This window comes from Parasteatoda tepidariorum, chromosome 3 (assembly GCF_982258835.1).
Source record: "Parasteatoda tepidariorum strain Cologne lab strain chromosome 3, Ptep-v5.0, whole genome shotgun sequence".
In the NCBI taxonomy this organism is placed as follows: Eukaryota; Metazoa; Arthropoda; class Arachnida; order Araneae; family Theridiidae; genus Parasteatoda; species Parasteatoda tepidariorum.
The window spans coordinates 122,841,280-122,859,824 of NC_141757.1; the positions used below are offsets into that span (position 1 = coordinate 122,841,280).

Genomic DNA, 18,545 nt, shown 5'->3' on the forward strand with positions numbered 1-18,545 from the left:
AAATGAGTTTTTTCCAATATTTTTGTTCTTAAAGAAAATGGTATTACTATTTTATGCAAACCTTTTTTCTTAATCGTTAACAACTCATTAATTGTTATGAATTTAGGATTACTTAAATTTTCGTTTAGTTGTGCTTCTTTAATTTCATCATGATTCACAACTGGATTGTTATCAAATAAACTAAAAAATACAGAATATCTAGAAAGCATATCAGCTTCATGATTATTTTGACCCTTAATATATTTTACTTCACAATCATACATTGATAGTTTTAAAGACCACCTAAAAAGTCTACCTGTCGGATTTTTTATTTTCTTTAACCAAGTCAACGCGGAATGATCGCTATAAATGATAAATTTATTTCCATGCAAATAACAATGATATTTATCTAAAGCATTAATAATAGCTAAACATTCCAATTCAGTAATAGAATAATTTCTTTCATGTTGAGATAAACATCTGGAGTGAAAAGCTATTGGATGCATTGAGCCATCGGGATGTTTTTGTTTTAAAACAGCAGCAATTGCTTCTTTTGAGGCATCAACAAACAAATGACATGGATAATTAGGATTATACAAAGTTAAAACAGGTTTAGAAATTAAAGACGATTTTAATTGATTAAATGAGGTATTGCATTCTATTGTCCAATTCCATTTAACATTTTTCTTAAGAAGATTATTAAGTGGCAATCTAAGTTCTGCATAATTCTTAATAAATTTATGGTATACATTAATACTACCAAGAAATCGTTGTAGCTCTTTAACATTTTTTGGAGGTTTTAACTGTCTAATAGTTTCGATATTAGCATTTGCAGGTGAATATTGACCTTTTTCTATTTCATATCCTAAAAATTTTATTTTAGTTTTAGCAAATTGACATTTTGAAAATTTAAGTTTTAAATTTTCAGTTTCACATATTTTAAAAATTTTCTCTAAATGATCTAAATGTTCTAAATAATTATCAGAATATATGATAATATCATCAAAATAGTTTAAAGCAAAATCAACTTTATGTTTCTGTAAAATTTGACGAATAGCTCTTTGAAAAATAGCGGGTGAATTTTTCCAACCAAACGGTAAACGTAGAAATTCATAAAGGCCAAAATTGGTTGTAAATGCTAATTTTTCAGTATCATTTGGATCTATTGTTAAATTCCAGTAACCACATTTTAAATCTATAGTTGAAAAATATTTAGCATTAGACAATTTATCAATTAAATCATCAATTCTAGGTACAGGTTCAGAGTCAGTTTTGGTTATCTGATTAAGCTTTCTAAAATCTACACACAATCTGGTTTTATTACCTTCATCTTTTTTGTAAACAAGCGTAACTGGGGAGGAGTATGGACTATAGGAGGGTTTAATTATGTTAGCTTGTAATAAATTATCTATTTGATTTTTAATTTCTGCATTATCTTTAACAGATGCTCGATATGGACGCAATGATATGGGCAGTTCAGAAGTTAACTTTACTTTAACAGGTTGAAGTTTTAAGTTGCCAATATCAAAATTATTTTTGGAAAATACATGATCATAACTAGACAAAAGATAATTTAACTTTACCCTATCCTCTTCAGAAGTTACAGGTATTTTATCCTGAAATTCTGAGGGTGGGTTGAGCCTGTGCTCATGAATATTTAAACTATTGAAATTTCTTTCATCATAAAAATTATTAGTTTTTATATATCTATTATTAACACAATCATTTACATTACAATTCACATTTTTAAGATCAATTTTTTGTTTATTGTTGTAAAATATATTAGTATGATATTTATTTTTAGCACTATAATAATTATTAGACTGAGAAAATTTATCATATGTAACATCTTTAAATTTTTGAAAAACTCTAAAATTTTCAAAATCAATATGTAACTTAAATAATGAAATTTCATTAAGACCAAGTATTGCATAATTAAGAGGGGTGTCTATAAAGGCGCATGTTATTACTTTTGTAATGTTTCCTATTTTAACACTTACCTTTTGGAGGTTTCCTTTGATATTTCCTTGAAATTGCGAAATTAAAATCCTAGTAGAGTTCAAATGTTTTTTTGATTGTCGTATAAAATGTTTTGGAATTATAGTGATGTTGGATCCTGTGTCCAATATAGTTAGTAAGTTCTTATTGTTTACTCGCGATGTCACACATAAATAGTCATTTGATGGTCAGCTGTTGTTATTGCTGTGCTGCGGAGGCTGGGAATCATGCTGAGGTACTCCATAGCGATTAAGAGAATTCACAAACCTTGGCTGTTGCATTCTGTGCTGATTTTGGGGAATCCACTGCCTTGGCTGCTCCATTCTGTACCGATGTTGGGGAATCCACTGTCTTGGCTGCTCATAGTATCTTGGATTATCAATCCAGTTTTGTCTTTGGGGAGTAGGTCTATTGAAGGCATACTTTTCATTTTTTTCTAACTTTGAACACAACTTAATTAGTTCTTCAACAGTAGAAGGAGATGCTATACTCAGAAAATTACGAAATTTTTCTGGTACGTCAGCTTTGATGGATTCTAGCAACAGCTCCTTATCTATGCTTAGATCCTTCGACGCTCTCCACTTCTCTGTAGCATATTCAGAAAATGTCTTTTTTGGAGATGGCCTCATAGACAGAAAAAGTTCATACTTATCTTCTCTAGAAAGAGAAAATTTTTCTTGTAGTTTTTCCTCGAGTTCGGTCCATTTTTCAATTTCTATGCATTCATTAATGTAGAAGGTAAATAAGTCTCTTTTCAGGTATTCAGATATGTTATTTATTTTCCAGTTTTCTTCCAAATGTAGGATTTCACATTTTTTATTGAAATACTTGATCCAGTTGGGAAAATTATTTTTATCCTCACACGGAGAAATATTAACGCGTGCTGGAGCATCCACCTGTTTTTCTTCTGAATCAGACATCATTCATTTAATTTTTCTGTTTCTGAATTCCAAAGTCATCAAAATAAAGTTCTAATCGGTGATTAAAGTGAGAAGAAGACAAAACAAAGAGAGAAATAACAGTCCTCGTTCTTCTTAACCACACCCACGCATTCGAATTTCTAATCCAAGGTTACGAATCATTTAAGAAGCGAAAGTCGATTATCAAAAGATGTATTCCATTGTTAAATTAAATAGCATTTTCAGTTTTCAATAATAATTTTTCGCGACAGGAAACTATCCTGCCGACTTATCTGTTACGCTTTGAAAGCCTAAACAATCTAAGTTCGTAGTGTGGCCGGTGCTTCTTGAAAAAGATACAGGAAAATACAGGAATCATAATATAATTTTATTAAAGTAAGGGCCAGAGCCCCAGAATGACAACCTTACATGCAGGTGGATAGATAGAGAATAGCACATTTGACCTTGGAAAGAGGGTTTTTATATCTTTCTGGACAATATATTTAAATGTTAATAGGTCTCAGTAGCGTGGGACTGATCAATTTCCCAAGCTGCTAAAGCCACATCATCACATTTTTTGAGATAATTAGATCAATATTATTACTTTCTTGTGGGAAAGGTTTTTAAACGTTTGCGCGTTGGATAAATGCTCTATTTAAGGATTATATTTAATATATATTTCTTTTAATATTACATATATATATATATATATATATATATATCAAAATAAATAAATACAAAAAAACACGAAGAAAATTAAGAAAAACAATAAGTTTAATTTATTGCGCATAAGCTGCAAGTGAACAGAACTCATTAGATAAGTTCAAAATGAAGATAAAATAATGGAAAATTACAGACATATGAAGAAAGGGGGGGGGGAGAAAAATATTAATAATAAAAAAAATGTAACAAACGAAAAAAAAAGGATTAATTTTTTTAAAAAAATCCGGAAAATAAAAGATATAATCTTTTCATCAGGCAACACGATTATATCCGCAAAAACAGTGCTTTCTGATATTGCATCAATATAGCCAAAGCAAAATATATTAATACAATGGAGTGAGGAACACTCAAAAAAAATTTTTACAAAAATTGCAACAAATAAAATAGAACACAATAAGCAAAATAGCTCGTAAAAACAGAAAATAAAATAAAATAAAATAAAGAGAAAAAACAGAATAACACATAATCTATAAAGCGAGTAGCGAATTCAAATGTACTTACATGAACGGGAAATTTTTCAAGAATGATTTAAAAAATATTTTCGTAACAAGATTGCTAGATTGCAAAATATGAAAACAAAAGCGCAAATTGAGCGTAACTAGAGGAGTTTTGTTTTAGAAAGCCGTTCTTACTGCATTGAAGTGCGTTTGATTTGTTAGTTACCAAGGGTGGACTCGAAATGGATGTGATCAAGGTAATATTATACTGGATAATTTAAAAAAAGTTGACCATAAATAATTTCAGAAAATAAATATTTATTTAAGAAAAAAATGGAAAAGAGAAGCATGAAATGCCTGTTTAGCACATAATTTCAACCACGGATTTGCCCGAAATCGATTTGCACATGAAAAATTATATAAATTAACAAAGAAAATTTTTTTTAGTAGATTATTTTGGCCACGGATTTGCCCGAAATGGATTTGCACATGGAAAATTTTTTTCAATTAATAAAGAAATCCCCCCCCCTTTTTTTTCATATGTCTGTAGTTTTCCTTTGTTTTATCTTCATTTTGAACTTTTATATATATATATATATATATATATATATATATATATATATATATATATATATATATATATAGATAGATAGATAGATAGATAGATAGATAGATAGATAGATAGATAGATAGATAGATAGATATGCTAGAAAAACTGTACACAATTTAAATAAATTTCGATTTAAAAAATTTGTTTTTTAATAGCTCTTTTAGCAATTTAAGTAATCAATCAGTTGGAAGAGTAATACAAAAATTACTTGGAAGAGATTGATTTAATTGAGTAAGAACAGTCAAAATTATATAGTAATTTAGTTGAGCATTCCAGACCATGTTTGGTCATTACTTAAAAAGGAAATGCATATGTATAATGTCTTAATTATTTTTTTTATCTTAATGTGCAGGGAAAAAATAACTTACAATAAACATCCAGTGTTACAGATATTTCTAATGGAGGTAATATTACATTGTTTGTAGTCTGGCAAATAAGGGTAGTCATTAAATCACTTCGCTGAAGCTTTTCTATTAAAAGCTCATTTCTCGTTATTTGATCCACAGAATCATAGCTATCATCTAGAATTCTTCTGTTTTTCCACCATATTAATGATGGGGATGGTTTTCCTGGAAAATTAATTAACCGATTAAAGAACAAAAATTCTTCATAGGATAACATATAAACTCTAATTATTTTTAGGGGATACTTGTATATTTTATCAAAAAGTTATTATTAATTACTGATTTATACGCATCGTTAAAAGAATATTCCATTAGTTTCTATATAAAATTTTAATATTTTGAAATATTTTGAATTAACCAATTAAAGAACAAAAATTTTTCATAGGATAACATTTAAACTCTAATTATTTTTAGGGGATGCAGAATGTAATATTTTAAATATTTTGAATCAACTGATTAAATTTGTTTTTTCTTCTATTCAATTCCATTTGTTTCTATATTCAAACCAATTCTATTTGTTTCTATATTAAAAGTAATATTTTGAAATGTTTTGAATTAAGCTGAAAAAGAACAAAAATTGTTCATTGGATAACGTAAATTGCAATTGGATAAAATTGCAATTATTTTTAGGCGATACAAAAACTAATATTTCAAATATTTTGAATCAACCGATTAAGGAGCGAAAATTGTTCATGGGACGACATTTAAACTGTAATGAATTTTAGGGATACTAGTATATTTTAACAAAAAGTTATTATCAATTCCTGATTTTTATGTAACGTTAAAATAGTTTTTTGATAGTTACTATACAAAAATTAATATTTTGGAAAAAGAAACAGTCTTTTAAACTGTATCACGCATTCTAACATTGATAAAAATCACCAACATCTATCTTCATACTTCCTTTTATCTCTGTTTTCAATTTTTATATTTTCACTATCATGCTCAAATTTATTTTTTGTTGTTGAGCAACAAACGAATTTGAGGTGTTCTGTAATAACCGCTATTAATATGCTTCTTGAGAAGACTTATCAAACATAAACAATGAGCAGATTTCAGTCGAAATTAACAAATAATTAAAGGAAAACAAATGGCAAATCAAACAACAGGAAATCAGATGCAATAAACAAGTCGACAGGTTTGATTGTAGGAGAAAATGGAGAGGATTTGAAAGACGATTATTAGAAAGATATAAAACTTCCAAGGAAATATGTTTTGTTGTTTATAACTTACTATAGTTCATCAGTTTTAGAGAGAGTTTTTTATTTTTCCCCTCCATTAAATATTAATTTGTGACCCCATGAGTATATTTTTTATTTTTTGATAAGGATTCTAAAGATACACATTAAGAGTGATCTTTGCGGAACATCCTGTATGGATGGATGGTTAACCGTAAAACTAAGAGCAGTTGGCACTATGTCTTGAAATTCACCGTAAATCTTCCAGGTTACTACTCCCTATTTATTTTTGCACTTACTTTTGTTTGAAAAAGCGGAAAGTTTGAAAAATATTACTTCACTTGTAGTGTTTACAATAAAACGAGATCTTTCAATTTAACTTTTAATGAAATCAACAACAAGCGAATTTGAAAGACTGAGCAATATTAGTTGGTATGCATATATGAGGCTACCCAAAAAATAACAAACTGTGATATTTACAAAAATATAGCTAAATAGCGGAGAACATTCAAACCTTCCGTTCTTATTATGCTGTGATATTATTTTTCTCAAATTTAATTAGTATTTATAGTATTTATAAATTATAGAAAACTCTTATGAATGGTAAAATTAAGCGTGAATTTAAACGCAATAATAAAACTTCCTTAAATATGAAGCATCGCTTTTGCATGAGCATATGCGGAAGGATACAACGGAAGTTCATCCGGTTTTCGGAAGCTTGTTATTGTTTTCAATTAATCAACCATCCGAGTAAAGAGAGTTTTTTAGAAAATAGATTCCAGTGATAATTTAAGAAATGAAATAAACATTTCTTTATTGGTTTAAATATCTAGAAGTTGACTTTCATTAGCAACAAATATAAACAAACTACTTATCTTAGGTTTTATTACAGATTTATGGGGGGAAAATAAATATACCAAAATTAAAGTCGTCCCTTGGAAAGTTCTAGTAAGAGATCCAGCAGCTCGAACACTTCAAATTTGCATTGAAACGCATTATATCACTTTTATAATTATCATGCATTTAAGATCAAAATGAGGAATTTCACTATGAAGCTGATCTAGATATGTTTCTTGGAAATCTTAAAATTATTTTATAGATGCTAATTACAATTAACTCAATCTAGCTTTTATGGGAGAGCAACAGATGTTAGCAGCATTGCAAAATCAATAACACTAACTGACTTATTTAATATTAACCAAAGAATATTATTCATATAAACAGCGTAGCGTTTCTTTATCTTAAACCGTACTCATAAAGTGTGACCATTTAAAATATTTATCGAAATGATAAATTTCTAAATATCTATTTTTTTCTGTATAATATATTATGAAAAGTACTAAAATTGATGGGATACTCAATTTTATTTAATTTGTGCGTCACATGTGTAAATCGCATTAGCCTGAATTTATGAAGTATTCATAATTTTTTCTTCTTCTATGCTGAAATCAACTAAAAATTTTATGCCTTCTCAATAAATTCATCTTTCGAGAATATTGTGACACCTATTAGTTTAATTCATTACAATAATCATTTGATGTTCCCATATCATAAATAATTTCATTTCTTACCTCCCTCTGCTTGACAAATGAGTCGCAGACTTTCCCCTTCGTTGAATGGGCCAATTACTCCACTTAAAACTTTTCCATTGTGATCTTTAATGATTGGCACTCCAGGTGGAACTGGAATAAGAAAGATATCAGCCTATGTGTTAAAATTTGTTATAAATAATGAATATTCATATGCATATCAGCAAGGTAAGATAATGAATATTTATTTGAGAATAAGGATAGGGTTTGGGTGAATAGAAGCAATTGATGATATGAAGGTTTAAAAAGTTTAATGATCTACTAGAAGAATTAAAGGGAGAGTAGGATGATTCCACTAAGAGAGCCATTGATGATTATGCAATTTCGGAATTAAGTAACTTAAATCTATATTTATGACATACACAGGCTTTCGTCACTGGCCTTTGAAATGCACAAAAGTTACTGGAAAAATTAAAGTATTTCGTAACATGTCTGATATTTTTAAATCAATTACAATTAGCATATCTGATTTTAGAATAAGTTGGAAAGAAGCCAAATATTATTTAGACTGACTTTTTTAGGCTTGTAGCAGTAAACTTTGAAGAAGGTTATTTAAAATAAGCCTTTGCACCCCTGGGTTTAATGCATATAGTTTAGTGTTTTAATTAAATCCAGCTAATTGAGCAATGAAATGTGAATTTCGATTAGCTTGAAGGTAAGAAACTCATGCATGTATTTTTCTGTTTAGCCTTCTTTCATTGCAAAATAACGTAAATTTTATTGCAAGAAGTCAGATTATTAAATTAGACAACGTCATCTATGTTTTCTTTTAGTTTATAGATCTTTTGAAACTTATTGGTGCAATTGAGACTTTCTCAGGTAAATTAGTCCGTTCAAAGTAATTATTTTTTAAAATTTCCTTTAAATTTTTAATGTAGAAAAGAGCTTGAAAATTGGTAACAACCAAGGTTTATGAATATAATAAAGACAATTAGTTGTTTTATTTTTTAGAAAACAAAAGACAGTGCAACGTTTTTAGCTTCTTTTGAAACTGCAGGTTTTTAAATCGTTAATTTTTATGAGAACTTTTAATAGAGGGCATACGCTTTTTTTTAAAAAAATTTAGATACTTTAACGAATAATTAATTAAATAAATTGCAAATCAACTTCGAAAAAATACTTCTCATTTTTATTTTATTTTAAATACGTATTTCAAAAAAAAAATTAAAACAATAATAATAGTTTCGGTCAAAATCTGTCTCATAAATAAATAAAGATCATTTTTGTCAAAGTCACTAAAATATGCATAAAAAAGACATTAAAGTATTCAAAACCATATCTGGAAAATCTAACTTCGGGAAACGGCAATTTCATCAGTTATATATAAGACCTCGTATTTTAGACAAAATACTTCTGTCTTCAATTACTTTTTTAATCTTTAGGAAGATAATATTGAAAACTGTTTTTCTTACCATCCAAATTTATTCAGTTTTAAAAAGTTTTTAAAAATTACGAAAAACAATAATTTTGATTATAATTTGTATCCCAAATAAATAAAATCAGTTTTTATCGCTCTCCTGAAAGCAAGTTAAGAAAATTGCATTAAAATATTTAAAGCTGGATGTTATTAAATTCAAGAGAAAATGACTCTAGTAATTTACTTAAAATGACGATCTGTCTTTTTTGTATCAAGAGCCTTATTTTGAAAATCAGAAAAAAAAATCTGAAATTGTGAAAGTTATATTTTTTTATTGGCTAGATTTTTTATTTATTAAATAAAGTTGTGAAAGGATGAATATTGGGTTTGAGATACTAAAAAAGTTTTTATTCCTCTGTAGAAAATTTGAAAGTTAGTTTAACGTTTTTCAAGGTCATTCCTTAAGAATAAAGTTATGGGCATGCCCTCGTATCCACGGGCATTGATGCTTTTCAGAGTTGTGCTCCGTCAAAGTTAGTGAAAAATTCAGTTTTTCGCGTTTTCTGCCTTGAAATTCTTGGAAACACAACAGCACCCCAATAACTTCTTTACTGAATGTTAACGTTCACCATTAGGACAAGCTCTTTGCAGTAGATATAGCTATTCGAACTTTCAAAAAATTGCAAAACCTAATTCTTCTTCTCGCTAATCTCAAAACAGCGTCATCGCTGAAAAAAGTAACTATACCATCGTAAGGTGAATGTATCTACTAACACGTCAAAAGGAAAAATCAATGGGACGACGTCCCATTTTCAAGTTACTTACAATTACCAAAGTTACATATAAAAGGTATGTTCGTAATCACTTTCCTTATCTTTTCTGAAACGATAATGATGGCTCTCCCTCTTCAAAATAAGCTAAAAAAAAAAGAGATTTTATAAGGACTCCATCTGTAATTGAAATATATAATTATGGAATAGGAAACACTTGGGCATGTGTTTGCACATACATTTAACTGCTAAATCACAGTTTTTCTTGTCAGTCATTTCTCCAAGGTATTAAATGGATTGTCCTGTCTATGAAAAATTGTGAAATCTTACTATAAAAATCTAAAAATGTTATATATTCTTTTCTGAACTGAACAACTCTTATAAACAGGGTTAAAAGATATAACTTCTTTCAAGTAAATCTCAGATATGCAAGCTTTGAGAGTTTAATTACTTGATTAATTGCGTACTTGACTGAAAGTTTACTTGTTTAAATAATGTAATATATAACGATAAAGTATGCAACCTATAAAAAATTCAATAAACAAATTTTATGTAAATATTTATAAACATATGAGAAAAAAAATACTCTTGTAAAAAAGACTGTTAGATTTCCAAACGAACAAAATGAATTTTTGTTTTGCATATTTATCTTTTGTAAAAAAGCAGGACCGCATCAAGATCCAGAATTCTGCTTGTAATTGGAACGGAAATACAGGAAGATGTGAAATGATTTTGTCCTAAAGATCAGAGAATAAAATTCAGCAATACATTTGATAAAAGAGGTAAAAAAAAATATTACTTTGACAATTGAAGAAGAAACAGAGGAAAATGCTCCTGATGTTATGTGATCCATATTGAATAATATAAGTGATTTCAGTTTCGTTTAAGCAGATTGCCATTTTTTTTAATAACTTTAAGAAGCAGCTGATCCTAAAGAAGTAGCTGATATCCGAAACAGCAATATGAACGTAAAGTGTATCAGATTTGAAAAGGATTAAATGGGCAGGCCACATTATAAGAATGGAGGATAGCAGGACAACCAAAAAAGTTTTCTGTGCCAGGCCAACAGGTACAAGAAAAAGAGGACGACCAAACCTAAGATTTTTAGACTGCCTGGAAAAGGACCAACAAATTTTAAAGATAATTAACTGGAGAACCTTGGCTAAGGGAGGAATGTCTTGGCATAGGCTTGTTGAGAAGGCCAAGGCCCATCCTGGGCTGTCGTGCCAATGAGAAGAAGAAGTATCAGATTTGAACAAAAGGTGAAAAGATTTTAATATAGGGAGAAAATGATTTCTAGAAAAAGATGAAAAAAATCTTGTGTGAAAACGAAACGCCCCGCTCAATTAAATGTCGAATTTTTTGACTTCCTAAATTTGATTTCAAAAACGTAAATAAGTTACACTAAGAACTGAGTAAATAATAAGTGATATATAACAAAGTTTATGATTTATTAGTAATTTCTAACAGTACTTTATACAAATACATTACAAAGAAAACCAAGCTGTTGATTTAGTTTATTTATGGCATAGCGTCTCAGTGATTTTTGTTCCATAATTATATCTTTGAATTATAGATAGAGTTTTCTTAAAATCTCTTTATTTTAGCTTTAGCTTTATTTTAGCTGTAGAAGGAGAAGATCCACCTTGATTGTCTTAAAAAGGAGGGATGTGGTTCCAACATTGCATTTATTTGCAACTTTGGTAATTTTTTTCTGTAATTACCAAAATTCTGTAATTATTGCATCCATTGATTTTTCTTTACCACATGTTAGTAGATACATTTACCTAAAAGAAGGTGTAGAGCGAAGATGCTGTTTTGAGATAAGCTAAATAAATAAAGTTAGATTTCGGAATTTTTGAAAGTTTGAATAGCTATATCTACTAAAAGCATCTATATCCGAAGGAAGTGCTCGGTCACATACTCAGTAAAGGAATTATTGAGGTGTTGTTGTTTAACTTAGATTTTCAGGGTAGAAAATTCGAAAAAATGACAGAGAATTACTCTAAACATCAACAATGACCCATGGAAAAAGGGAGCCATCCCCCCCCTCATAATTAGACAACGATATACTAATAATATAACAAAACAAATTTTGCAGCATTGTTGCTTTCTTGAGATGAATAATTTAAAACATACTTATATTTCACTTCGGAACGTTGACCTTGGAGAAAAATAATTTATAGTCCATTCCACCTTAAGTTGGCACTGGAAAGAAGGGTAGGCAAACCGGATTACAGCCGTTGTCATTGAAACTGGGTTACTCTTTAAGTTGGTTGGGGGATGAGGTAGCAAAAAAAGGAGAGAAAGTGGCCAGTATTGGCGTTAAAGAAAACAAAATGCGATTTTTTTTTTTAACCAGAAATCTTACCAAAATTTTGAACAAAATACAGAAAATAACGCTATTTTTTAGAGCATTTCTAATAATTATTATTTTGAGATACTAGTTGTAAGCTGATTTTTCTTATTATGGTTTTTAAAAAGCAGATTTTCTTATTATGATTTTTTAACTAAACGAAACTAATTTTAGCAACAGAAGAAAAATATATATTTAAAAAGATTTTTTTTTTTTTTTTGCAGAAATCTAAGTAAGAAAAAGAAATGCACAGATGCGCATAAATACTTTGTTTTAAATATTTATTTTTATATGCTACTTATTTTTTGTAGATTAATGTGCATTTAATGTTAATTTATCCCACATTGTTGTTGTTTGGCGTTTTGTGGGGAAAGGAAAGGTCAACATAAGCAGGAAATTATTAATCGTGAAAAATATCATACCTATGTTTTTTAATATTTGCTGTTCTTTTTTTTACAAATAAAAATTCCAATTTTTTTTCAGAAAAGTTTGTCGTTTTTTACTATAAAAGTAATTTTTTTCTGAAATATATTTGCTTGGTGAAATATATTTAAGCAAACTAAAGATTAATAACTTACAAAAGAAAAAAAAGCTATCGATTAATAAGTAACAAAATAATACAAACTAACAAAAAAACATGCTAACATTTAGTATTTAGCAACAAAAAAGGAAGAAATAAATCTAACAGGGAATCACAACAAAAAATTAATAATTAATGCAAAAAAAAAATAATTACTGTAAAAAACGAGCTAACAATAAAATAACTAGTAAAAAACAACAAATTGTAGATTAACATTGCATAGCCAACGAGGCTATTTCCTTGGCCTTGAAAACTAATTCAGCGCTAAACTAAAGCACCTGCTTCTTCTTTGTACATTCGCTTTACTGAGAAGGTATTTATAAGTTAAATACATTTCATTTAAACATGATAAACTTTTAATACATGTTTCAAGATAAACTTTTATTATTATGCAACATTTATTTGTATTTGTACGCGCATTTAAACTGCAATTAATTCCAAAATAGCGAAGAACTACTTTTCAAAGGCGGAGTATTACATTCCCTACCCTTCCCTGCAGTGCCAACTTAAGGTGAAACATAGTACAGGAGCTCAAACTTGCATAGTATTCATTTTTTATAACTTATTTCAAAATGAAAAATCGAGTCAATCAAAAAATACAACAATCATATATTGTCTGAAGTTCAAAATAATGGCTCTTAAATATCAAAACTTTGATATTTAAAACAAAAACCTATAATGCTACATTTGCCATTTCTATTTAGTATTCTTCAGGAAGGTATTATTACGAAGAAAAACAAATATTGCAAAAATATAAAATTAAAGTATTTATTGCCATTTGATAAGTGTGGTCATTATACCAAACATAAGATCTCATGTTTTCCAAATGAAGAATACATTCCTTTGTTCGTGGTCTACAACTCAAGGAGAGGAGAAGTTACTTTCAGATACTTTACCACACAAAGAGTGATGGATGTGATCATTAAACGTTCACTGCCAAGATGAAACTGTGAAGGGACTCATTAAGTGTGAGTTACTTTCATAAAATAAATGATATGTTTGTACCTCCCTTTTCTTAATTTCTAAGCCATGCTAGAATAATGAGCTAAAAATGAGGGGGGAGCTCAAATTTTGTAACAAGAAATGTATCTACCAGATTGAGAATTAGTTATTTTATTACTATACGTTTTTGTTCTGCATCACGCAGTTACATTCGTTACAGCAAATATTTCCAAGGTGTTATTTTTAACAATGGTTCATCTATATGTTTGGTTTATTATCCAGCATTTCAAAATTAAATTCTACAATCAACAATCACTTTCATTCAATTTGTGGATTTGACATTTTCATTATTTTGTGTTATTTTTTTCAGCCATGCGTTGTTCATTTTTTTTGTAGTTGTTTGCATTATGGTGTGCATACTTGTGGAGTATACCAGATACAATCAATGTGATTGACAGTATAACTTTTTCCTTAATAGATTCATTTTTTTTTAGTTTATCTTACATTAAATTGTCTGCGAACAGTTTTGAATTATTTTTCCCAAACATTCTTGGATTCAATGAATTTTTATTCCTTTATAATCTGTAGTACTTTTACTTATTACTGAACAACCACATATTTAGAACTGTTTTAAAGACTTGAAAACATAACTGGTAGAAAATTTGCAATGAAAAAGGACACAGTTGATGTCATCAATTAAACAGGAGGGCCAAATAAAATAATGAGTCAAATTTACACCCATCACGACACGTCAGAATATTTTTGATCGCGATATTTCTCTAGATATTCGTAGGGATAGCTGGACTATTTTGTTAAGAAAAATGAAGCATTTGATACAAATGTTTAAATATACAGGGGGGGGGGGTATGCTAATTGAAACTGTACCGGGCAAAAAAGGCATGAACCATAAAAGGATTTTACCATTAACAGATAGTAAACGAAATATGGCAATAAACCAAATCTGTAAGTGATACCAGCGTTTGCGATGCTTTTTTTATGCCTGTAAATCACACCAATAAATATACGTTGATTATTCTTTTATGATTTATTACGTTACTAAAACCCAGGGCTAAAGAGAATAGAAGGGCTAGTTCACTCCGCTCTTAGAGCTGAAGCTACGATTTCCCTCCTCATGACGTCACTGTGTCCACAGATCTCGGAGATCGCAAGCAAAGATATGATAACTTTGCATCTTTCTCTTTGTAAAAATAAGTTAGACTTTTCCTGCTTATTAGCTTTCAAACTTTACATAATTAACACATTATTTCCGTTCATAAACGTGGTTCAAAAAAACTTTCTTGGCCATTATATTAAAAAAAAATACCATTTTAAACTTATAAAAATGTTTTACTAGTTGGCGAAAATGACACTATGAATACTTTATTTTAAAAAGTTCAGTTTTAACTTTAACTATTAAGAAAAATGATGGCATATATCGACACTTTTTTTATCTACATATTCTTTTATAACGATAAGTTAAGTTAAATTTAGAATCCCTGATTTTTAAATATGTCGTTAATGGCAATTTGTTCTTACTTAATCATTAGGAAACATCCTAAAGATTAAGTAAGAACAAACGCTAATTACTGAAACAAAATAATAATTTAGGTTCATAATGACATTAGAAATTTTACAATTGTTTATAGACATTTAAATTTACGATGATATAATTTATAGATATTTAAATTGAAGAGAATATAATTTTTAAAAAAAAACATAAATATTTAGAATAACTACATTAAAAAATATGTTATGAAATTAGGAGAATTTCAACTATATACTATATATTTTATTTGTACTTTTTATTTACATTTTAATTTTCTTTGACTTTATCCATTTTTTAATTCTTTTCACCTGCCTTTCTTTATGAAGTAACGAGGCGGTTTCTATTTAGATAATGAATTTTTATAAAAGTTCTTTACGACAGAATAAACGTATTGCTGTTTTATATTAACTGTGTCATTTCGGAATCCATTCCTTACATAGTTGTTCATTTACTTTAGGGAACACGCGAAAAATTATACTTTTTCCTTTTGTTTTTGTATCAGAATTTTTGCAAGTTGCAATCGCGCAAACTGGCACTTCGATAATAGCTTTAAATTCTTGTAAATTCACTGCAAAAACTGAGGAAAGTCATTATAGGAGATAGCAAATGTCTTAGAATATCTCGCAAAAAGAAATGATCCAATATTAGTTAGAGCTAGTAAGACCAAACGCTCCGTTCTTGAAGTAAAAGTACGAGCTTTGCGCCAAAGTGACGTCACTAGAGTGACGTCGGAGGATCTGCGCGGCGAGAGATACTTCAAAGGAGTGAACCAGCCCTTCTATTCTCTTTAGCCCTGACTAAAACCGGTTTCTAAGACTGAATTTTTCCCAAAGCTGGAACTTCCTGTGGTAGCACTTTCAATGTGCAAAATGGGAGGGTTTTTTCACCTTCCTTTTAGACTATACGTTTCGTTTTCTTTTTTTCCTATATGTCTTTATTGGCATAATGAGGTTTAAATCACACTACAGCTACAACTTAAAACAGGGCTTTGTACGTCAGTTCAAGCTATATTAAATCTTCCTTACTTGTCACAGAAACAACTAAAGCAAAGTGTTGCGTTCTAGCCTTTTGGAAATCGACTCTGCATCTGTATAAACCTTCATCAGCAAGAGTTATTTTATCTATCTCTAAAACAGCTGGCTGAGGCACTGTACTGAAGAAGGCTCTTCCAGAAAGAGCTTCATTGGTCGCGTGACGGGCTTGAGACAGTTGTCCTCGCCTGGCATCTAAACTGTAAATGGGGGTAGCAACATCATCTTTGTACCACAGAACTAAGTAAACTTCGTCATTTATAATGGGTGATGTTATGTCACACGGCAGTGAAATTCTGCTTCCTGACACCGCTTGTAATGGAACTGGGATTTCTGAAAAATAAGTAAACAATTAATAAAATGGTTGCAGTTTGCAATTAGAATTATCAAATGCAAAAATTAACTTTGAAGCAATAGAGTTTAATTTTTAGATGATATTTATTTTTCATTAAATGATTTTTAATAATCTGCTTAAGAGTTAAAAGTATTTTGAAAAAGGTAAAATATATTTAAAAATTTAAACGTACATAAATTTTTTACACTCTAAAGTATACTTTTTAAACAATTTTTGGTTCATTAAGTTTGCTGAAATCTCAATATAATAAAATCTTTGCATTTAAAATTAAATCTCCCTTTAAATCACTTAAATATTTAATGTATTTTTTACATCCTGCAAACTTTATATTAGGCTGCATTCTTTTAACAATTACTCACGAACTTATTCAAAATAAGAATAAAAGACATTTTAGGGAAATTATTTTAAAATAAAGCAAGTTCTTTCAAAAATGTAAGAGAAAGAAATGGAACTGACACTTTTTTTTGGCAGATTATGTGTTTTTATTTTTAAATAATGATCTAGTTTACGAAATTGAAATTATTTAATATTATAGCAATAATCAAGTAAAATTTTTCTCAAATCAAACTTGGAGAATTAAAATTAAATGATTGAATTTTCTAAAATTAAATGAGTGATCTAAATCAGTCGAGAGCCAAGAACCGTAGGATCACTTAACCATTCACAGATAGCATCTATGACGTTGTTCATTTTTATAAAACCGAATAATACGTTTCGATTTGGTCTATAAAACTCATAACGTATTACATAAATTTCAGAACAGTTAGAAGTTAGTAGCTTTAATAGCTCCATCAACTTTATGTAATACTTTTCTAATTACTTTGATGACTTAAGCGTAGATAAATACTCACACGCGCACACACACACACAAATATATATATATATATATATATATATATATATATATATATATATATATACATATATAATACCCTCTAATTAATTACTGACTCCGATAAAATAAAATATAAATAAATATTAATATATATAAACATGTCTGTATTAAAACTATCATATCGAGTATAATATGATAATTTATATGCTAATTATCATCGAAGTAATCTTGTTTTAAATTTTATTCCATAAAATGGTAAACATTTAAAATAATTAAGCAATAGTTATTCAACGTCTAAGCCTCAAAAGTGTTCTATTTCTAATAAAATTATAACGTTTTTTCGCAGCGTATAATTAATTTCCTTTTGGATAACTCAATGGCTCCCGCCTGTACTAACATTCGATTAAGAAACATGCGCTCTTCAAAATTAAAAATACCGTTTGAAATTTTTTAAAACAATGATAAGGGGCAAAAAAGGCTACAGTGGACACCCAAAATCGTAAAAATCACTCAAAAAATTGATTTTCCAATTTTGACCATTTTACATTAATTGAATAATGCTCTATCACATGCAAAAAGAATTTTTCCGATTTGAGCAATTATAAGCAAGCTATAAGCTAGTTTCGTTTTCGTATTTTCGTGCCACGCCCCTTTGTTTACATTTTTACTGTCACCTGAAACCTCATAATTTTTAGTCTTTTACACTTGCTAAGTATTTTGATTTTCTTTACTTTTAAAAAATTATTATAAAATATAAAATTTAAAAAAAAAATTTCTGTGGCAATGAACTTTAACTACAACTTTCTCTTATACAATCGTGTTTGTTTACAATCTGAACCTTAGCGTTTGCGACTTTCTTTCACGTTCTAACCTAAGTTATTTTGAATTTTCTCATAAACAACAGCACTTTTCAGCGCTAAACTATTTATTCTTTGATTTAAATTTATAACTAATAT

General features: G+C 28.7%; 1 protein-coding gene across 2 annotated transcripts in view; it reads right to left on the reverse strand.

Annotated features, from left to right (window-relative positions):
• The window catches only part of LOC122271661 (kin of IRRE-like protein 3), a 101,032-nt gene that overhangs the window by 45,300 nt on the left and 37,187 nt on the right, over positions 1-18,545 (reverse strand). For both annotated transcript variants that reach the window (XM_087160029.1, XM_087160028.1), the window contains exons 2-4: positions 16,394-16,732; positions 7,800-7,910; positions 5,015-5,215 (exon numbers count right to left, since the gene is read on the reverse strand). In XM_087160029.1, coding sequence (XP_087016155.1) covers positions 5,015-5,215; positions 7,800-7,910; positions 16,394-16,732 — 651 coding nt within the window. The remainder of the gene's footprint in view (positions 1-5,014; positions 5,216-7,799; positions 7,911-16,393; positions 16,733-18,545) is intronic.